The sequence below is a fragment of the Ailuropoda melanoleuca genome, chromosome 6 (assembly GCF_002007445.2).
Source record: "Ailuropoda melanoleuca isolate Jingjing chromosome 6, ASM200744v2, whole genome shotgun sequence".
NCBI lineage: Eukaryota > Metazoa > Chordata > Mammalia > Carnivora > Ursidae > Ailuropoda > Ailuropoda melanoleuca.
Genome location: NC_048223.1, coordinates 116000697 through 116023943, shown reverse-complemented (window position 1 = coordinate 116023943; position 23247 = coordinate 116000697). Strand labels below are relative to the sequence as shown.

At 40.3% G+C, this 23247-nt stretch overlaps 1 protein-coding gene across 3 annotated transcripts in view; it reads left to right on the top strand.

Annotated features, from left to right (window-relative positions):
- The window catches only part of SHTN1 (shootin 1), a 97430-nt gene that overhangs the window by 36499 nt on the left and 37684 nt on the right, over positions 1-23247 (top strand). For all 3 annotated transcript variants that reach the window (XM_034663337.1, XM_034663336.1, XM_034663338.1), the window contains 7 exons: positions 726-894; positions 2975-3072; positions 5344-5425; positions 8587-8681; positions 13974-14120; positions 17039-17192; positions 19308-19407. In XM_034663337.1, coding sequence (XP_034519228.1) covers positions 726-894; positions 2975-3072; positions 5344-5425; positions 8587-8681; positions 13974-14120; positions 17039-17192; positions 19308-19407 — 845 coding nt within the window. The remainder of the gene's footprint in view (positions 1-725; positions 895-2974; positions 3073-5343; positions 5426-8586; positions 8682-13973; positions 14121-17038; positions 17193-19307; positions 19408-23247) is intronic.

The following is a 23247-nucleotide window of genomic DNA, read 5'->3' as shown; positions in this document are numbered from 1 at the left end:
CCATTATTTTTCTCTGCCTGTCTCTACACATCAGCTCTATTTTTGGCTTTGCTACAGACTACCTTCCTCTGTTCCTCAATTCAGTAGTGGACTGTGGTTGCCCATAGCTTCTGTACATCTAGACACATGCATGGAAACTCATCTCTCTGTTCCAGCCTCCAGGTTTCTAGAGAAGGGATTTGACTGACCAAGCTTGGGCTCATGTGCCTGATCCCTGGACTGATTAGCTGCAGCCAAAGGGCTAGGGTGTGCTCTTGGAAAACAGGGTTGTTCCCACAGGAATCCCATGGAACAATGAAGAAGAGTAGCAGGTGTTCAAAGAAGAGGGAGAGCTGGGCTAGCAAGCATTTAAAGGGTGTGCACAGCAGCAAAAAAACACATTTTCTTGAAATAAAGTGCCTTAATTAAGACTATTAAGGATGGAATAAGTTGAAATTTGATTTAATCTATACTGGTGTCTTATCTTAATTCCTTTTTTGTTATCAGTTGTAACAAGCATTTTCCCATGCTGCTGGCTGTAATCCAGGCATCAGGTCTTACTTTAATAAGTTTAATACTAAAAAGTGTAAATAAAACCTTACTTCACGAATCTTCTAATTGTTAGTTCATGCTGTGGGTGTTGATGACTGTGTAAGACAGAAATACACTTAATCTGTCTATTGTTTAAAAATCCAAGACACTCATTTGACTGCTGTTAAAATAACTGTTTTTATATTTTGCCTTAGCTAAATAAAGAAAATAAAACATTGAAAAGAATCAGCATGTTGTACATGGCCAAGCTGGGACCAGATGTGATCACTGAGGAGATCAACATCGATGAGGAAGATGCCAGCACAGATCCAGAAGGCACCACAGAGACCTGTGTCTCTGTGCTGTGTCAGAAGCAGATCAAAGGTGGGACTCTTGGCTTCATCACTGAGCATATTTTGGATAATGTTTCTCAGCCCTGGTTGCCCATTGGAATCATGATCGGAGAACTTTAGAACTTGGGACCTGCTTCGAAAAATTTAGGATTTAAGTGTTGCAGGGAGTAGCCTGGTTGAGAATCATGATAGGACATAACATTGGTGTGTTATGTATTACTTTCTCTTTTGTGATTAGGCCCTTTTGAAAGAATGGTCTTGATGGAAACAACCAGTGTGTGAAAATTCTTAAAAATATGGACTATGCATTGAGATATTTTTGTTAAGCGAAAGAAAGAATGGATGAAAATATATCTAGCCAACGCCTCTGGTTTGTCTGGTTCTTTTTTGGAATCTTTGGGGAGGATTGCTCCTCAGATTGCTTAATCTCTGCCCTCAAAGGACTTCTCTTGTGATCCAGGCACTGAGGTGTTAGCAATGTGCGGCGTTCAACATCAACGCTGTTAGACCACTCACTGCATAGGTCTGCTGGAAGTGGAATATCACGTGGTTCCTCTGTTAAATACACTTCAGTTTTATTCATGATTATATATACATGTGACTATATGTACACATTGTTTATGTTAAAGGTGGAGGAAAGCCGTCTAGGGCCCAATAACTTTTAGGCCACTTTAGCATTAGGCACATGCCAAATGCAACACTAGCTGGCCTGTTGGGTTGGATAAAACGGCAGTTGGAAGGAGAGAGAAGGAAGTATAAAGAAAGCCATCATTACCTGACTCTCCACCCCCTTAATCTAAGACAAAATACTGTTTGTATAGGTGGGGAGGGAGAAGGAGTTTACATGATTTTCTTTTGTTCGTGATTCTCCCCTCCTCTTAGTTCTCGGATTGTATAGTCTCTCGTTCCTCCTTCAGGGTTAGACAGCCAGGGGAGAAAGAGATTTTGAAATAAGTGTCTGAGAGCTCTTCCAGGCTGGGTTCCTGTAAAAGCTTGATTCAATTTATAAATAACTCCAGAGAAGGGTTTTTATTGTCCTTGGAGAGGGTAAGAAATTAAAAGCAGTTAAAACCTGAGTAGCAAAACTGGAGGCCTTGGGTATCAATTTAAGGACTCTGTGCTAATCTGTGTGTATATAGTTTTCAAAAGATTTATGTATTTGAGAGAGAGATGGAGAGAGAGTGAGCAGGGGGAAGGGTGGAGGGAGAGGGAGAGAGAGAATTCAAGCAGACTCCCAGCTGAGTGTGGAGCCTGACTTGGGTGCGGTCCCAGGACCCTGAGATCGTGACCTGAGTCAAAATCAAGAGTCGGACGCTCCATTGACTGAGCCTCCCAGTCGCCCCTCTGTGTATTTTTTTTTTTACCTTTTGAGTGGTGGAAGTAACTTTCATCTACCACCAGAAGCTTTTGCACTTAACGGTTGCTAATATTTTCATTTTTGTAATACCGTTTTCATTAAATTCCAATAATAAGAAATATGAAATAAGAAACAAAACACTAACAACTCTGCAGAGAAAATTACTAGAATTAACCCTTTTTCAAATAGGTTATATCTTGAGTCCGTTCAAATAATGTTTGAGGGCTATACATTGGCAGCAGGTCAGGATTTTTTTCTGCAACTCAAAACCTGCAAATTATCAACTGCCCCATTGTTTGTTATATTTTATTGTGATAAGAGCCCATGGCCATTTTAAAATAAAAAGGAAATTAGTTCAATGCCTTAATTTGTTTTGCTGAAATCTTTAAAAAATTTACTTCTAAAATGCCAGATAGTTTTCTAAAATATGGGTTTAGCAGAATGCAAAGAAAATATAATCTGGTACATTTAATAGCAGTGAGATTGCTGTGGCTATATACGGGGGCACAGAAACGAGATTTCCATCTTTCTCTGCTTCTTTATTTTCCTTTTAATCGTTAAATAACCTGACCATAAGCTACACATGGACTGGCATTTTCAGTTCTTTTAATTAGATTGATTTCTTCTTTTAAAAAAATAAGTACAAAAGTTACTACATCTGAAACTAATGATGTACTATAAGTTCACTATTAAACTTGAATTTAAAAAAAGTTTATATTGTTTCCCTCTCCTTATTTTTTCTTTAAAAATGCAGAACTTCGAGATCAAATTGTATCTGTTCAGGAGGAGAAGAAGATATTAGCAATTGAATTGGAAAATCTCAAGAGCAAACTTGTAGAAGTAATGGAAGAAGTATGTATCTTAGGCCTGAAAGGCAAGACTTTTGGTGTTTTCAGAGTGTTTGGAGACTGGCTGAGTTAAAAACTTGCTGTTGGAAGTTAATCTCAGGCGTGAGAACCATGTACCAATTTGATCTTCTGCCTTCTGTTTCACATAAGCTCATGAACAGTCATATACTCACTACCCAGTTCCTTAAATAAAGCACCAGAATAGCAATCAAGTGTCCCCATTGTCCCCCATATTTCACTGTGGGAGGCACATTTGTAAGAATGAGATCTACAGTTTACGTCATCTACTTTATTGCTGCTGGTGAAGAAGTATTTGGCTTCTCCATCAGATGGTTTGGCTCTGTTGGGAAGGGCTGTCTTCTCACGTATCTCCAAGATAAGCGTATGTGATAGATGGCAGAATGGGTTCAAGTGGGCGTTTTGAGAATCTTTTTCTTTTTCCTTTTGAATGGTCTTTTTTTTAATAATTTTTTTTTAAAGATTTGTTTATTTAACAGAGACAGCCAGCGAGAGAGGGAACACAGGCAGGGGGAGTGGGAAAGGAAGAAGCAGGCTCCCATTGGGGGAGCCAGATATGGGGCTCGATCCCAGGACTCTGGGATCACGCCTGAGCCGAAGGCAGACACTTAACGACTGAGCCACCCAGGCGCCCCTCTTTTGAGTGGTCTTTAAGAACAGGAGCATGTAATTGCCTTTCTGTGCATGATGCTTTGAGGACCTGCCTTTGCAGTTGTGGTTTAATTTGTGTCAGTGGTTCCTAGATTCTATAGCCCAAGCTTCCAAACCTATCCCGCAGGTGACTAACGAGCAATGCGGAGGCTTCGAGGTGTTGATCCCTCCAGTGGGCGGCCTTATCCAACTACCTCAGTTTGCTTACCTATCTTAGGGTTTTCGTAAGGGCCCAGATGCGAGAAAGGTTGGGGGCAGTGTCCACCAATTTCAGCCTTGGTCGCATTTATTTACTGGGAAGGACATGCTGATGAATGGGAAGAAGGATGATGATATTTTGGAAGTGGCATTCCTGTTGGAGAGTGTCTACCAGTTACTAATTCAAACCCAAACCAAGAACAGAGCTTATACTAAAAGTATCCAGTTCACAGGCTCTCTGGCATGCCGATGGATTCAGAGTCCTTTTCCAGGACCATTATCTTAGTTTGCTGCTTGACTGTAACCGTCGGAGAGAGGCAAACACGTTTTGGTGCACTTTCTTCCTCAATTATGATTTTTTACTGAGGATCCTGTTCCCCTCCCACTTAGAAGTGTTATTAGAAGCCCTTTCAGAAGTTACTTTTATTATGACTATTTCAGACATGTGAAAAGTATAAAAAACAAAATAAGGAACACCCATATGTCTGCTACCTAGCTGAATACATAGTCTTGAAAACCCCAGTGTCTCTCTCCCTAACTGCATTTCCCTCACTCCCTGCCCCATTTCCCTGCACAACTACCATTCTGAATTAGGCTTTTATCATTCCAATGCATGTATTTATGTTTTTTTCTAACAGTTCATAGTATTTTGAGTGTTTTTAAATGATGTTAATGTGCCTGCTTTTTATTTTTATTTTTTATTTTGAGTAGGCTCCACGCCCAACATAGGGCTTTAACTCACAACCCTGACAGATCAAGAGTCACATGCTTCACTGACTGAGCCAGCCAGGCACCCCCATACCGACTTTTTAAAATTCAGCGTAGTGCACTTAAGACTTACCCACGTTGATACGTGTAACTTTGCATTCTTTTTTTTTAAATGGTCCCATGATATTCTCTTCTAATTGATTGATGTCAAAATTATCTCAGAAATGTCAAATTTTGGGGAAGATTTTCATGTGTGTTTTATTTAAGCCAGAAGTCATCAAAGTTTAAAGTATTTTTTGTTTAAAAAATTCAGGTATGTTTTCCTTAAGCTAAATGTCATCACAGTTTGAAGTGAATATCAAAGTTGAGTATTGGCTCTCTGACTACATGATTTGTATATTTTCTGGGTGCTTTCTAGTTGGATTTTTGCCTTGAAAATATCAGTCATTTACATGGGTAAGGACCAATGCCATTTGGAATTTGTAAATAAGTTCTCTACCAAAGGTATATCCTAACTTAAATAGCTACCTTTGAGGCCTTAAGAACAACTTTAATAAAAGCTCAAAACAGTAAAGCCAGTTACTGCTTTAAATTATAACTTCATGTTGAATGTTGAATAGCAGTTTGTGTATTGGACATCACCTTATGTCATGTTTTACAATGTTGGGTGTTTTCTTCCCTCATTATCTCACATTTTTAGGTAAATAAAGTTAAACAAGAAAAAGATGTTTTAAATTCAGAAGTTCTTGAACAGAGAAGAGTCTTAGAAAAATGCAATAGAGGTAGGTGTTTCCAGTGTTTTTTCTCAGATACATATGTAATGTATTTGGTTTGCATCCATTTTGTGTTGTTTTGTACCTGTGCCTAAAAAGGCTTGTAGCAAGAATATCCTGTCTTGGTTTTCCTGATTTCTAGCCACGAGTCTCTCTCTTTCCGGTTATTTTATTACCCACCTTAGAGTCTTGGGACTTCTAAACATGCTGTCAATTGAGGAATTTACGACCCACTTCAAACCAAAACACTGTTCTGTCTCAGTGTATCCTGGGACCAGGCTGTATTTGCTCTCCCCTCAGTATTTATTTATTTGGTAGGTTATTTTCAATCCAGAGGAGAGAAAATATCTACACAGATACATGTGACATGATATGAAAAAATTTTAAATTAAGAGAATATAGAAAATGAGGCAAAGCAAAAGTAAAATTAAATATTGCGATACAAGGTCGGGGGCTCGCTGTGCGGTCTCGTGCCTTCCTGCCCGTGTCAGTCAAGTCTGGCTCTGAGCTGTCTAGCAGCCAGCATGATGAGACGGATTCATGACCATTTATATGAATCATATGAAAATGATCCTCTTGATGATGAAAAGCAGACCTGGTCTCATGGCGAGAAGGGAATTTCTCCAAAGGCTACCTCTTAGAGAAAACGGAAACCTTGTTGTAAAAACCCAGCCTCAAGTCCCATGGGGGCTGTGTTTTTGTGTCCCCTGGTTCAGGACGAGGGAGTGATGCTAGAGTACAGGAAATCTTCGAGCCTTCCCTGTTGTCATTGGTGGTAGTTCTCCATCTCGGGGTGATGAATTGAGATTTTTGAATAAAGACCTCGTAGTTCAGTGTGGGAGATACGGTAGATTGTGACACTTCTCAGCTTGTTCCACATTTAAGAAGATAGAAACGGTCTTGATGTACTGTGCTAGAAACAGAGGGTTCTGCAAAGGTTAGTCACGTGGATCTTGCCTTCAGGGAGCCCTCTCACTAGGAGGAGAGAGAGACTATATAAATGAGTGCATGGTGAGGACCAACCTGATTTCTTTCAGAATCCAAGTTAAAAGGGCCAGGACATGTGAAAGCTCACTTTTTATTATGGTGTTCTGGACTTAGAAAAGAGAGCCTGTTATGTTGCCCAGGGCCTTCAGATAGTCATAGTCGTCTTTCTTTTCTTCGTGAAATTTCTCTTTTAAATAGGTTTGAGAGTCATTTGGCTCTCAGGGACCTATAATTCACATCGCAGACCACCACTTCTGTTGCTTTACTGGAGTAAGACTGTTCGTCTTTCCTCTGAGAAAGCAGTGGATTTACAGAGTACAGAGTCTGAAATTCTATGTCATTACACAGCAAACCAGTCCTTAGTCAGTTAGGACTGAAGTGTCCTGGAGGAACATTGTGTGAAAGCAGCCATTAAGAGGCCTTTTTAAAGATTTTATTGATATGACTCAGCTCAGGATTGAAAGTGCCTCTGGGAAGGCAGACGACGGAGAGACCAGTGTGATACCTACCTGTGTTGTGCCTGGTTTCTAATGGCGTCGTCACTCCCTCGGTCCTGTCTGTATCATTAGCTAACAAAACAGGCCACAGAATGTCAAAAAGTAGCAAAGATTTTGTGTTGCTCCTATTTGACAGGACCTTCCCTTATTTAAAGATTTTTGTCCTACGCCGATTCTTTCATTCAGAGCTCTGACTCTGGGCCTCAATGGATGTAAGGCTGTTTCTCTTTGTAAACATGGAGGATGCTTAAAAATAACATATATATGTATATATATATATTTTCCTTTTATTCAGGTAATATACTTTTTTTTGGTGGAAAACGTAGATTCAAATAGGAAAAGGAAAAAAAATCGTAATCGTTACGGTCCAAAGATAAGCACTGTTAACATCGTGTATATTCTTCCAACCTTAAGAAAACCACGTATATACATTAAATTGTTTGTTAAATGTGTTTATAACATTTATGGAGGCTGAAAAAATATCAGCAAAAGAAATACCTCTTTACCCATTGATACTTTCCAGGCCCCTGAACATCAATCTCCACTTGAACTCCCTCCCTTGGATTTTTATTGTTGCTTTTATTTATAGTTCTACCAAGCGTGTATGAATCTCTGAACAGCATGTTGTTTAATTTTGCATGTTTTTGAAACTTACAGTAATGCTATCACCTTGCATATGTCCCCGTGCAGTTTTTTGTGTTTGAAAAGCCCTTCAGCCCTGCTGAAGGGCTTTGCTCTGGTATGTTGACTTTCACCGCTGGATCGTATGTCATTCAATATCTGTCCCAGAGTTCATTGACCCAGTATCCTGTCAGTGGCTGTTTTGAGTTTTGTCCAATTTTTTGCTATTCCACGTCATGCAGTTATGAAATTTCTTATACACGTCTCCTGGTGCACATGCCCTAAGATAACAAATGTGCCAAATGTAAACGTTTATCTTCAACGTAAGTACATAATGCCGGATTATTCTTTAAGTAGATTTCCACTCCTGTTAGCAGTGTGTTTGTTCCCGTTTTTCTGTATTGTCTCCAACTTCGTGTAACTCTACGTCTTGATTTTTGCCAGTTCCCTCTTTGGTGAGTCTAAAAAGGTGCCTGTGTTTTGACTTTCCATTTCTCTGATTACTAATGAAAATGAGTATCTTTCTGCACGTTCACTGGCCTTTCACATGTTTCCTCTTCTGTGAGATGCCTTGTCGATGTGTTTTATATGTAGCTTGTAAAAAACAGAAAGGAAGTCATTTAAAAAAATAAATCATGAATATCTTTCGGTTCCATAAATATGCTTCTACGGTGTCATTTCGATGGCAGAATCGTGTGTCTTGTATATAGCGTACTTTCCTGGGTCTGCCATGTGAGACCATCTGGATCATTTCACTGTTTTCAGAAGCGATGCTGAGAGCATTCTCGGAGCTTTATTGCCGGATGTGTTCATGATTTATTCTCTTGGGGGAATCAGTACATTCCTGAAAGTGGAATTTTCGAGTGAGAGGGTATGAATGGTTTTAGATTTTTGATTCATATTGCCGAGGTGCCCTCCAAAAAGTTTTGATCCATTTATATACCAACCAGCAATGGCTGAGAGCGCTTGTATGCTGGTACAAAGAATCTTTTCAACACTGTTTTTCATCCGTATTCCTGACCGTCTCTGTGGCACATTGTCCATTCCTTTTCTTGTCTTCCTAAGTGTCCATGCTAGCGGCAGAAGAGTATGAGGAAATGCAGGTAAACTTGGAACTGGAGAAGGACCTTCGAAAGAAGGCGGAGTCGTTTGCACAAGAGGTAAGTATCCACAGAGACCTAGTTTTAAATCTGTATTTGTTAAAGAACTTTGCAGATGACTTGTCAAAATATGTTTTGAAGTTGAATAAGAACTTACCACTTAGAATTAAGGGAGGCCAGCTCTGGAATAATGTCAAGTTCACTGAACCTGGTGTTAGAAGATCTGGGTTCACATTTTTGCCACGTCAGTCACTCGTTGTATGACCTGAGAGCAGCCCTAGTCTCCTTGGGGCTTCACTTTCACCATCTGTAACATGGGTGATGCTACCAGCCCAACCAAGTGGATTTTGAAATCAAATGGAAATTCTTCAAAAGGATTTTGTGTACTATAAAATGCTATTATAGGGGAAAGAAATTATATTTAGGGATACCTGTCACTTGTGGTGGAAAGTCCAGCTTGAGTACAGGATCTCTGTTTCAGTAGCCTTAGAAATCTAGGTTACATCCCAAATACCATCTCAAGTAATAGTATCATGGTGTTAATATTTCTCTTCACCTGCTAGATGGTGATCTTACGATGTGAGTCGATTCTTGGACTTGCTGTGGGCCGTTGCCATGTTGTACATCCATCATTGTAGCCTTTCACCAGAGTCATGGTTTTCCTCTCATGTCAGACATAAGCTTTGAGCTTCTCATGTTCCGGCTTCCCTTTGTTGACATGTTGTTGGGAGGTGGTCTATGGCCCTGGGGCTGGTTTACAGGGAGATGGTGAGGCCCCAGTTGGCTGAAGTGTAACAGCTCATGACCGGGCGCTGGTCTGCCCGAGATTTCCGTCATGTCTCAGTATTTTGAATCCGTGTGCACATTGTAGGTTGTGAAGGAAGGTAGCTAAGGAAATGTAAAACATTCGTAGTAGAAGTATCCAAGGTGCTGAAGGAAGACAAAGCAGAGGGTGATGGGAATGACATTTGAAAATCAGACTACGGTTTTGTGCAGGAGTCTTTCTGCGCGTGAGTGTAGCTGTGCTAGCGGTGAACTCTGTGAAAGGTTTCGTCCAAGAAGCTGTGATTTGAAATATTCTGATTCATTTTATTCAGAGAGTTTAATGAAAGGTGAGTAAAAATTGTTCTCTTATTACTTGGAAGGAAGAAAAAATATTGGAGTGTGTCAGAGCCCTTTGGAAAAGCTGCAGCAGTATAAACAGCCAGGGGGAGGGAGACTGGGGATAATGTGAAGACGCCTCCGCTGTAAGACTGCAAAGGTGGGCTCGTTTTGACCCGAATGCCGGGGGCTTATTTTGAGAGACATTTTCAGTTTTGCATCTGTTGTTCGTGGAAAGACATTAGAATACACAGCAGCTCCAGGAAAACTTGAAGGCCATGCGGTAGCAGAGAAGATAGACGGAAGAAGCAGGATTCTGCTAAGAATCTGAAAATGAGTGATGTACTCTGCCCTTCACCTGGTAGCGATCAGTGGAAACGGTGATGCCCACATGTGACCCCCGCACGAGCAGACAGAGGCGTGGGGAGGGAAAGCAAGGGCAGCTGCTCTCACTCCTCTTACAGGCAGCATCAGGGTTTGCAACGGTGCTGGGTAGATTTTACAGCATCTAGATTCTGTCTACACAATACTGAGAAGAAAAGATTTAAAGATTTTGGTTTTTTTTAAGGTAATCTCTACACTCAGTGCGGAGCTTGAACCTACAACCCCGAGGTTGACAGTTGCACGTTCTACCGACTCAGCCAGCCAGGCACCCCAGAAGCTGTTCTTTAGAATAGAGTTAGATTGGAACATATACCTTCCCCTTTGCATGGTTTTCAGATTCTTAGCTGCCTTTTTTTTTTTTTTTTAAGATTTATTTATTTAATGAGAGAGAGAGAGCATGCGCGAGTGGGGCGAGGGGCACAGGGAAACTCCTGCTGAGTGGGGAGGGGGTTGTGTTTCCATCTCAGGACCCATGAGATCCTGACCTGAGTGGAAACCAAGAAGAGTCAGATTCTTAAACGACTGAGCCACCCAGGTGCCCCGACTTTCAGCTTTTCAACAGATAACTACTGCTAAAAGGTATAGGTCTTGGTTTAACAAGAGAAGTGCCAGTCTTCTGCATTTTGGTTTTTCTTGTGTTCAGCAAACATCTTCATAAGCCAGACACGGTGCTGATGGTGGGAATTTAATGGTGAGGAATGCAACTATGATCCCTGCCCCTTTCAAGCTTGCAGTCTGGAGCCTTAGAACTCAGTAAAGTTAATTTACTTTATATTTTTATTACAAAAGGAATGTATAGACCTTGTAAAACATACAAACAGTTCTTAAATGTGTAAAGGAAAACGTGGGAAGTTTCTCCCACATTCCTTCTTCCAAACTTGCCCATTTAAAAAACAAAGATTTGTGCGTGCGCACCCCCCCCCCCCCCCCCCACCCNCCACACACACAGGATTATTACTCAGCCATAAAGAAGAATGAGACCTTGCCATTTGCGACAGCCCGGGTAGACCTAGAGGGTATCAGGTAAATAAGTCAGAGAAAGACAGATACCGTATGATTTTGCCTCTCTGTGGAATGTAAAAAACAAAGTAAACCAAACAAATAAAAAAGCAGAAACAGACCTGTCAATACAGAGAACAAATTGGCGGTTGCCAGAGGGGAGGGGACACTGAGGGGATGGAAAAAAATGGGTGAAAAAAAAAGGCAACATGAAAAACAAAACAAAAACTGTACCCCTCCCCCTCAGTTAGGAGGCAACAGCCAGTTGTCTTCCTAACTATGTTAAGTTTTTGTAGTTTTTCAGTGTAACTTCAATTTTCAATGACAGATTTAACTGTACTTTTCAATTATATTTTATTTTGCTGGTCAGTGTAGTTTTCTTTGTTCGAAGGCATGGATACCTCATTCAGTGTGTAGTCTGGATACACTGTGAGACTATTTTGTAATGAGTACTATTTTCTTCCCAGACAACACAGATGACATTTTAATATTCTTTCAGAAAGAATGAATTCTATAGAAATGACATAAGCTTTTCTTCTCTTTTTCGTTCTTTGAAAAGATTTGATAGTCCTTGGAAATTCTGACGCCTGTGATGTCATTTGTGTGATAAGCGACTACTTCCCTAACTCTAGCTGTCAGATTCTTTTCTTGGTGCAAAGCCAAATTCGTTAGTGTTTGTTCCCTAACTTTTCTTTAAGCACATCTTCAGAAGGTGTTATACAGAATATTTAATGTTAGTGTCTTAAGGTCTAGAAAAGGTAGTCTAGTGAGTAAGTTTTTCATGTTACCATGGTTATCTAGAGGAGTTTCTTTCCTATATGTTCTTTTAATCTTATACTGTTATTATTTAGGAATTGTTACAGGTTCTGCAAAAGAAATGCACATTATTAACATCCCCAAGACATAATCTTCACTCTTTCCTTTCTAAAATAACCAAGTTGAGATAATTTATAATTATGTAAAGTTGAACAGGTTTTCCCGAGTGCTTTGTAGAGAAGGAGAACTGTCGCTTTTTCCCCAAGAGCGAACCGAAGCCTGGAAAGGCAGTGCAGTGAGGGACACAGCCTCGCCCTGATTGACGGTGGCCTGAGCCCAGCACTGTTTGACAGCTGAGCTCACTGTCTGTCCTGGTCGCCACACCGTCGGCTGCCTCTCTGCCTGCTCCTGGCCTCTGAGCACTCTTGGGGAAAGGCCTCACTTGCTGGAAAGCCACAGGACTCTGGGAAGCCAGGGGAGTCCGGCTGCTCTTTGCAGGCCTTCTTTTTTTTTTTTTTTTTTTTTTTTTTTAAATTTTTNTATTTGACAGAGATAGAGACAGCCAGCGAGAGAGGGAACACAAGCAGAGGGAGTGGGAGAGGAAGAAGCAGGCTCATAGCGGAGGAGCCTGATGTGGCTCGATCCCATAACACCGGGATCACGCCCTGAGCTGAAGGCAGACGCTTAACCGCTGTGCCACCCAGGCACCCCTCTTTGCAGGCCTTCTTGTTGGCTTCCTGAGGTATTTGCTAAGACCACCGGCAAGGGACCCCAGCCGAATTAAGTTGTAAGAGGGGAAAAAGTCATTTAAAAAATGACCGTAATAATAATAGTAACTCGAAATAGCTCGGTTCAATTATGCCATTGGTTTCAGATGTCAGAGACTAGATGCAATATGGGTGAGATGTGGGTGAGATATGGGTGAGTTATGGGTGAGATATGGGTGAGATGTGGGTGACTCTTCCCCAGCATGTTGGTGCTTGCAGTCTCACTGTCCTCGAGCTCAGCACCTGTGCACGCACATGCATTCCCTCGCGCCTTCTCGGCACCTTTCATTCTTACACAGAAGTGAGCTGTCAGGTGGAAGAAGAATGTTAATGTTCCTTAAAAATGCTGTTAAGAATCTGAAACTGTGAAGCTCTAATATAAAATGGGCCTAATGTCAGAGTTTATAAAACCTTTCATGTGTAGAATCACCCACTGGCTAACTTGTGTAGGGTTTTAAGGAAAAGAAGTAACTGGTTAACAGAAAATAATGTTGTATTAAAAAATGTGAACTTGTAAAGCTAAATGAATAATATATGTAAGTTGCTTAATAAAGTGGCCAATAAATATTGATTTACCTTTTCCCACCTCTTCTTTACCCTCCTGACTGTTAACTACTTTCATCACCGGGGAAAAGCTATTTGGTATAAAACAAAACACTAGGTTTAGTAAATACCAGAAGAAGGAGATTAGCCAGGTGTTTAAGAGCTTGGGCTTCTAAATCAGAAAGATCTTGGTTTAAATCCTGGTTTTGCCCCTTCCATGTGTTCTTGGGAAAGTTGCTTAACTGCTTTGAAACCTCACTTACCTTTTTAGTAAAAATGGGATAATAATAGTATCTACCTGGCAGTGTTATTCTAGGGATTAGACAATATGATATAGGTAAAACCACCACCGTATCTATCACATAGTGTTAGTCAGTTTTACCTATTCAAAGCAGAAGTATTTAATTCATAGGATTGATGTAAGGATTAAAATAATACATATAAAATATTTAGTAGAGTACCTGGTATAAGTTCTTGATCAATATTTGCCAGTACTATTACTATTCATGTATTTTAAAGCAATAATAAAACATTAAAAACTGAGGTATAGGACTCAGTCATTGCATATATACCTCGTTGGGGCAAGGGTGAAGGTCCTTGAAGGTTGCATGAAAGTTATGGACGAAGTCCTAGCAATCATTACTTGTAAAACTGTAATACTGTACAATTCAGAAATTGCCCTTAACTTTTCAGTAAAAACTCCATGTACTTTCCTGTTGCTCCACTTTCAGTGGAGGAGATCCGTGACGTGGGATCCGTGACATGGATCCGTGACGTACATCTTTGTAATTAACTCCTGCAGATGTTCATTGAACAGAACAAGCTAAAGAGACAGAGCCACCTTCTGCTGCAGAGCTCTGCTCCTGACCAGCAGCTTCTGAAAGCTTTAGAAGAAAACGCAAAGCTCATCCAACAACTTGAAGAAGAGAGAATTCAGCATCAAAAAAAGGTAACAGATTTTCTTCTGGCGTCTGAATACATACCCACAGACACGAGAGGGCTCAGTCCGGTCACTTACAGCTCCCTCGTTGACCTTCGTTGAGTCTTTCCCGTCTTTTTACTTTTTAGCAAAAAGTAACTACAAATGAACTCAATTTAGTGGCCAAGTAGAATTTATAATGCACTCCGGTAGACTTCTTAACAATCTTCCCCTGTCCAGAGTCTGAGGAAGCGAAGGGAAAGAGACAGAACTCAGAAAGAACTTGCAGAGTGCACGCAGTTGGGACACCTCCGAGTTGATTGTGTTTTTGGAGGCCGCGTACCCTGGGAGAGTACGTTAGTCTCAGAGAACTTACCGGAAGGCACAGGTTTTATTCAAAGAGGGAGGAAAAGTCCATACTAGTAGTCATTGTTTGCCCAGAGAAAATTTCTGATTTTGTAAACTTGCACAAATGTATGTGTTTAAAGACTTCCTAAGTGGTTATTTTATTTTGTTTGAGTGGAGCTATTCCAACTGACACAGCCCACCTTTGTGCTCCAGGCAGGAAGGGATAGTCATCGTGGTAGGTGAGAGAGAGAGGAGGCGGGAGTGGAGGGGAGGCGAAGAGGTGGAACAAAGGCTTTGAAGTTAAAGAAACCACTTAAGAAAAATTACATCAATATTTATACTACTTACAGTGGACCTCATTTGTGAAGAAAAGGCTGGTAGCTGCTATTTATTATCACCTGTCAAAGTCTCTTTAAGCAATAATATTGACATTGAGTCCTTGGAAGTTTCTGAAGTTTTTACAAAGTTGGTCCTGAGGCAGAGCTGATTTTTTTCCCCCTCAATAAGAAATGTTGGTGTATGTGCAAAGCTTCCTGATGAGTAGATGGTAGCAGTGGTTGCCCTGGAAAGAGGNTCCCTCCCTCCCTCCCTCCCTCCTTCCTTCCTTCCTTCCTTTCATTCGTTCATTCTTTCCCCATGTGCAGGAATTACCATTTCGAATAGAGAATAAAGGAATATTTTTTTTTAGCTCGTGCTAGAATTTTTCAGTTCTGAAAAGTCTTATTAGTTGTAGTTAACCCGTTTAGTAAATAACACAGGCCTAGAACCTACTGAGTTGCACTGAGGTGTGGGACTCAGTCGTTGAATATGTACTTTGTTGGGTAGGAGGAGAGAGAAGCTGATACTGAAGATTTGCCGAAAGTCATGAATTGCTACGATCAGTAATTCTGAGACTGTTCTGCTGTACTATGCAGTTGTTCTGTGTAATCTTCCATGTGTGTGGTCCTTCATAGTTCTTACCTGTCTGTAAGTTCCCCTGCAGATTCTCCAGCTGTCTTTTAAACACTGTGTTGTTTCCATGGTGATGAAAGCAACATATGCTGCTTCTAATAAAAAAAAGTTTAAAAATAACAGTACAAGTTAAGGAAGAAATTAAGATTACCCAAGAATTCCGTCTCTTGGTACCTATCCAAACTTTACACAAATGGATAGTTTTATGAATGTGGTTTAAATAGGATCGTACCATGCATACTGTTCTACAACCTGATTTGTTTTCAGTTGGTAACATATTGTCCCATGTCAGCATGTAGTGAGCTTTGTGATTTTAATTCTTTTAAAAGATTTATTTATTTATTTTAGAGAGAGAGCATGGGTGGAGAGGCAGAGGGAGAGAGAATCTCAAGCAAACACCATGCTGAGCACAAAGCCCTGTGCGGGGTTCAGTCTCATGACCTGAGATCACGAAATGAGCTGAAACCAAGAGTCAAACGCTCAACCGACTACACCACCCAGGCGTCCCAACTATGTGATTTTAAATGGTTGTATAGTATTTCAGTTAGTGAGCACAGCATGATTTATTAAATACATAATATCGTTGGATATTTATTTTCAATGCTTTCCTGTTATGAAGAGCACTGTAGTGAATACATGTGAATACTTGTCTTGCTCTTTCTTTTTTTTCTTTTTTCTTTTCTTTTCTTTCGTTTTTTGAGAGAGAAAGTGTTTGAGCAGGGTGGGGGAGGAGAGAGAATCTTAAGCAGACTCCATGTGGGGCTTGATCTCACGACCCTGAGATCATGACCTGTGCTGAAATCAGGAGTCATCAGATGCTTAACCAACTGAGCCACCCAGGCAGCCCTTACTATTTCTTTAAAGCAAGTTCTAAAAGTAGTATTGCTGAATCAAGCAGTCTTTCCTCCTCCCTCCCTCCCTTCCTCCCTTCTTTCCTTTCTTTTTCTTTTTTCTTTTTCTTTCTTTCTCTTTCCCTTCTTTCTTTCTCTTTTCTCTCCTTTCTCTTCTTTCTTTCTTTCTTTCTTTCTTTCTTTCTTTCTTTCTTTCTTTCTTTCTTTCTTTCTCTTTTCTCTCCTTTCTCTCCTTTCTCTTCTTTCTTTCTTTCTTTCTTTCTTTCTTTCTTTCTCTTTTCTCTCCTTTCTCTCCTCTTTCTTTCTTTCTTTCTTTTTTTCTTTCTTTCTTTCTCTCTCTCCTTTCTTCTTTCTTTCTTTCTTTCCCCCCCTCTCTCCTTCCTTCCTTCCTTCTTTCCTTCCTTCCTTCCTTCCTTCCTTCCTTCCTTCCTTCCTTCCTTCCTTCCGTTTTTGACACTTATTACCAAATTGTCAAGGGTTCTTTTTCATGCTACCTGAATGTTTTCTTGAAAACAAGTATGAAGCTAATAATCTGTTTTAAATGAATTTCTTAGATTTTATTTTACCCTTTTGACCCATGTTTCAGCACCTAATTGTCTGAGACATTAAGTCTCCAATAAATTTATATTGACTTAAATAGCTGGTATTTTAAGTATCGTCTATACTCCAGAATTTGTGTGGTTTTTAAGGTGGATTGGTATCTCTTTGCTATGAAGTGCAAAGTAAAGGGAAACTGATTTTCCCCCCTTTATTTTTCCTTGATGAAGGAAAAGCTATGAAAGTCTTTCTGATTTACAGGTGAAAGACTTAGAAGAGCAGCTAGAAAATGCAGCACTCCACAGAGAGATTCGCAGCCTCAAACAGCAGTTGGGGCTTCTGGAAGAGGATAAAAGAGAATTGGAATTGAAATACCAGAATTCGGAGGAGAAAGCCAGAGATTTAAAGCATTCCGGTAAAAGTGTCCAGTGGGCTGCTGTGTCTGAGGAGTCTGTTAACCTGGCCTGTAGCGAGTCCAGGACACTTGCTGAATGCTATACAGAAATACCAAGATCGATTCGGTAGAATGGCCACTGTGCTCCAGGGATTCATAAGCACTTTGACTTCTTTGTGGATTCAGAGCACTTGTGAGCTTCCCATACAGAAGGAAGAGACAAAGATACTTCTAATCTGAGAAGACCACCATTTTAGCATTTCTCAGGGCTTCAAATAGGACAGATAGGAATATTCTTGAATACTTATTTTGTTCATTTTAGGGAATGTTTTTTTTTTCTTTTTCCTTTTTTTAGAGAGAGAGAGCATGAGAGTGAGTGGGGTTGGGGGGGAGGGGCAGAGGGAGAGAGAGAATCCCAAGCAGGCTCCATCTCATGACACTGAGATCATGACCTGAGTGCAAAGAAATCAAGAGTCCAACGCTTACCCGGCTGAGCCACCCAGGCGACCCTTAGGGTGCATTTTTAAAAAGAATTAAACTTTTAAGGTTCATACAACCCTCATCTGTGGTCTAATTATACCCGTGAACTAATACTTTCAATGTCACACCTAACAATAAAATGGGCAACAATATGTATATTAAGTGGAAAAACTTTTAAAACACCAGGGGATAGTTAAAGGATTTATTCATTCAGTTCCAGAAGGCTTGACAGGAATGTGTGAATTGGATTATTACACAGGGATAAGTAATAAGTTTCTGTTGGAAGGTAGGTGATTTAAGGAGGCAGGTTGTTCCCTTTTATAACAGCTTCAATGTTCACTTGACATATTTTTGGTTAATTTTATACTAGAATTTTGAAATCCATATAGAAGAACCAAGTAGGCTTTTTTTCCCTTTAAAAAAAATTCTGTGCTTTCTAACCCACAATGAAAATGAATTGCAATTTACTTTTTAAAAAATTGATCTAAAATTAAAAAGTGTGCCATTCTTTTTAAGTGAATATCCAGACAGCCTGTGGCCAAAGCCATCTTTTTTATTTATGGAGGGGGCAGACACTAAAGAGAACCTGAGATTCTGTTTTGAGTATGTTTTATTTGGTATCTGCTGTGTGTGTAGCCAGCCATACCCTAGGGTAGTATAAGAAATCTAGAAGAAAACAAACTATGCCTTTTGTCCTTGAGGAACTCAAACTCTCTTTGGAGAGACAGACACATGCATGTGAATAACTAGAGGACTCTTGGCTGTCAGAGAGCATAGCCCACACTGCTTATTTAAGTGTTGAGAATAGAAATACACAGGCAGATCATTGGGGGGTGCAGTCATTCATGAAGAGAGGAATGGCTGGGGACAGGGAGCCATTCCTGAGTGCAAACAGTGTTCCGTGCTTAGAGCCTATTGGAGCCCATATGCAAAGTATTCGCATCTGCAATATACATTGAAATCCAGCTCCTTGAACTCAGAAACTGTCTTGAACAGCACCAAGCATAGACCCTTTCACATTGTTGGTGCCAAAATACCTGCTTTGTGAAGGACATGAATGAATGGAGTGGATAAATTCTATTTCCAGAATCCTCCTTCGGAAGAGCAAAAAGTTTCTGAAGTTACAGACATTTGAGAGTCTGAGTCTGGTTAAAACCCAGAACTCCAGGATTTGCAATTTTTGAAGGAAATTAGATGTTGGAGGAAAGTATGTTATTAAAATTCATTACTAAATGTCATTTTTAAAATTAATTCCTGGTCTATACCCTTTAAAAGTCAAGTATTCACAATTTCTTAGTGTTCTGAGTAGTAATATATGCCATTGTTAACAAATATTTCTTCAACCTACTCAGTCCTTACTTCCCACCCGTCCAGCCGTTGTCCTGAATTATTTTTCTTTTCCATAGTTGCACATACAGCCACAACGCAGTAACGTTTTCTTGTAACCCACGGCGGGCCCCTCTTGCATTAGTGGTCGCAGCCTGGATGATGCAAAGGTTAAGACGTTCTGCGGTTTCCTACCGAGATTTCTAACTTTGCCTTAATACCCAGAACTTGATTTTGAGAGAGGTTACGTTTTTTTTTTCTCCTTTATGTGTGTAAAAGATGCTAAGTGGCTTGTTTGAGCTCCTTTCTGAATGCTTGTTCTCCATGCAGTTGACGAACTCCAGAAACGCGTGAACCAGTCTGAGAATTCCGTACCTCCGCCGCCCCCGCCTCCGCCGCCGCTTCCCCCTCCGCCCCCCAATCCCATCCGGTAAGCGCGCGCCGTGTGTTGTCCCTCGTCAGAGAACCTGAAGTGGGTGCTAGTGGGATCCCTTCCTTAAAAACAGAACCCAAAACTACTGACTTAGGTTGCGTCCCTGGAGGGGTGGGTGGTAAAAACTCTGAAACATACCAGCTGGTATTTCTCTCAGAAAACGTTCTTTTTTATTATTATTATTTTTTATTTCTATTTTTTTAAAGATTTTATTTATTTATTTATTTATTTATTTATTTATTTATTTATTTATTTGAAGATAGCGAGAGAGAGCACAAGCAGGGAGGAGAGGGAGAAACAGGTTGCCTGTTGAGCAGGGAGTCCCATGTGGGTCTCAATCCCAGGACCCTGAGATCATGACTGAGCTCAAGGCAGCCGCTCAACCGACTGAGCCACCCAGGCGCCCCTCTCAGAAAATTTCCTAAAGGCCCTTGTAGCATATATAGAAAGGGCCCTAAGAGACACCTGGCAGAAACATTCTTGTGGCCTGCCACGTTCCTCTGCTGTAGATGTCTGGATTCTATGTGGCTGTTCTAAACCCAAGAGCTGGACATGGGGTTAAGAAGTTGGATACTTTAGTGTTACGATTTCAGCCCATGACGTTAGGATTTCCTTTCACTGGAAGACCAAGGAATTTCGAGCTTTTCCAGAATGATTTTTTTTTTAATCTTTTCTTGCCCTGATTTGAATTTAAAAAGCTCTAGTTTGTTCAATTACTTTAAAAATAAAAGTACTAAACGAAACAAAAACTTCTCAGTACTAATTGTCACACACTAGTAATTAAACTGAGAGTGCTAATTATGTTTTATCCCTAACCTCATATTTAAACCTTTAATAATGCCGAGAGAAGAACCTTCCATAAGAAGAAGAAATTATGTTTACATTCTTGTGATGGGGAATCATCTATGCAGACAAGAATTCACTTTTTCTGAAGCCTGAGGTGACTTGGTGGTATTGAGTACCGGAATTAGGCACAATCCACCCCAGGAAAACTATAGGCAAGTTTTGCCTCCTTTGTGGTTCTTCATTCTTCCACCATCCAGAGTTACATAAGACACGACCGGCTTGCCATGGTGACAGCTTATCTCCTAGTGTCGTGATGTTAGCTGCTTCTGTATAATTTATTCTTGAACAAATGGAACTTAAAATTTTGCTAGATTATTTTACCTTTCATTAACTCATGTGATGTGTTTAATCCTTTCACACAGAGAGGCCATTTATTCCTACTTTGCACCTTTGCTGATCTGTGTGAATAGAATGTATAGCATGTTCCACCCACACACGATGAAAATGGGACTTTGCCTTTTAAAAAGATTCTCATTAATTTTTCTTACTGAGGAGAGGATAAGATAATCTCCTTTGAGCCATTGAAGTAGTCAAGGCAAAATAACTTTTACACGTGATCAATCCAAGAGTCCATTGAAAGAATTTCAGGTATTTTAAATTCTTTCTGTCCTGAGTACCTAAAATCTGTTGGAGATATTCTGAATTTGACATTTAAAATAGGAAATTCATCACTTTGATCTTTCTCTAAGGTGTAGAATTTTGAGCTGATAAGAAAGGTCGCTTCTGTGTATGAGGAAGGAGAACCATTAAAAACACAATTATAGTCTTGCTGTTGGCCTTTAATTTTTAGTCTCACAAATCTCGAAGCCCTTGGAATTAAAAGTTAAGTATAACCTAAATAGAATATTTTCCCAAAGAGCACTTTACAGTTTTACTGAGAAATGAATGTAGGATTTAGACTATGTATGTCTAAAGCATGAACTCTTTTATTAGGCCCTTTAAAGAACATTTTATTGAATAACATGAACGATTTTTATTTTAAGATGAATTTATGTAGTATAAGATGTAATTTCTCAGTAGAAAGACTCTTTTTGGTAAGGTGTACTTTCTTGTCAAAGAAATATATTTGCATATGTATTGAGTTTGAATCCACTAATCAAGGTTTTCTGACTTTGTTCCTGAGCTGCATTTGTTTTACCCCGACATAGATCATGGATAGAAATGAAAGTGGAAAAAAGAAAAAATATTAGGGCCTGCTCATTTGACTCAGCGGACAGGTGGGAGAGAGGAAATTGAGGAAGAAGTCAGACCTCAGTCATGTTGTATCAGCAGTAGTGAATACAGGAGGGGTCCTGGGCAGATGTGGCTCAGCGGAGAAAGGTAGGGTATATTGGTGTATTAGTCAGTGTTCTCCAGAGAAATCGAAGCAGTAGGGGGGTGTGTGTACATGCATACATACATGTGTATACATCATGTCCATTCACATACAAGGTTTATTCTAAGGAATTTGTTCCCATGATTATGGACTCTGGCAAGTCACAGGGTGAGATGAAAAGCTGGAGCCCAAGGAGAGCCCGTGGTGTAGTCTCAGACCCAGAAAGAGGCAGTGATTCAAGCCTGGAAGCAGGGAAAAGCAGATGTCCTCATTTCAAGGTAGTCAGGCAGGAGGAATTCTGTTTTATTTGGGGAAGGGTCATCCTTTTGTTTTATTCAGGCCTTTCACTGATTGTGTGAGGCCCACCTACATTAGGGAGTAGTCTGCTTTACTCAGGCTACCAATTTAAATGTTAATCTTACCCAAAACCCTCACAGAAACAACCAGGATAATATTGGACCACATACCTGAGTATGACCCAGTCAGGCTGACTCATAACATTAACATCACAGTGGGCATGAGAAACACTTATTGAAGAATTTCAAGGTGAATTTTTTTCCACTGAACTGTTCCATCTTTGGGGGCTCTTGCTTGAAACTTTTATCCATTCGATTGAACTGGCTGTGAAATGGGGCAGTTTTAGCCAGAGGTTGGATTATTGGTCCCAGATGTCTCATCATGATCTAAACCGTCTTGTGAGACCCTCTTTATCCGTAATCCAAGCCCCATCTTGACAGGGGGCTCTTTTTTAAAAATACTACAGATGATTTCCCCCCGGCAACATAGGAGTCTCCAGCTTATACTTCAGTTCCAAACAGTGAAAGTTAGCAGTTTCTCTCATCTATTTAGGTGGTTTACGGTGATGAACATCAATTTTGCCTTCATTTATGTAAATATATACAAATATTCCGAGCAGTACAAATATCTTCCTGCTTTGTAATCTTGAAAATTTCAGAACCAGGGGTGGGTTCAGTGCAGAGTGTTGGGAGAGGATAAGATGAGGCCCCTGCCTGGGGAGAACCCTCTCCAGGCCCCACGCTACTGTGGAATGTTAGCTTGTAGACGTTGACTAGTCCTGCCTTCAATGACACAATGGGGAACATGCGCAAGTAAAGTTTGCATGATTTCATTTCTCCCAACTTCTGGAATAGAATGTGCTTGTTGGTAAGTTCTAGAAACCTCACAGGGTAGAGCAGAGTATAGTGCTTTGTTGTTCCCTTGCTTGGCGAGAGATTGTTCAGTGTGTTTGGGAATTTTAAGAAAAGGCAGTTAGAGGAGATTAATAATAGATCTCAAGGCAGAAGTAAGAAATTTAAAAAAAATCTAAAAATTATGGTGATTAAGAAACACGGAGTTGTTCTGTCCTCAGCCGGGGATTGCCGTGTGCATCCTGGCGCCCCCTTTTCTAGAGGCAGCATTATGCCTTCCCAGCTTGGCATCCTCAAGACCGTGTTTTCCCAAATCCGGTTTACCGCCCTGAGAACATTTATAATGTAGTTGAAAGAATTGAGGAACTCTCGGTTCATTGTGGTTTTTTGTAAAATTTCGAGGGAGGACTGATAGTATATCTGTAGGAACGTACACCAACTTCCATCCAGTTTAAAAGTAATATAAAGTGCACATCATGTGTTCCGCATCCAAATCAAGAAACAGAAAAATACTGGTAGCCTAGGATC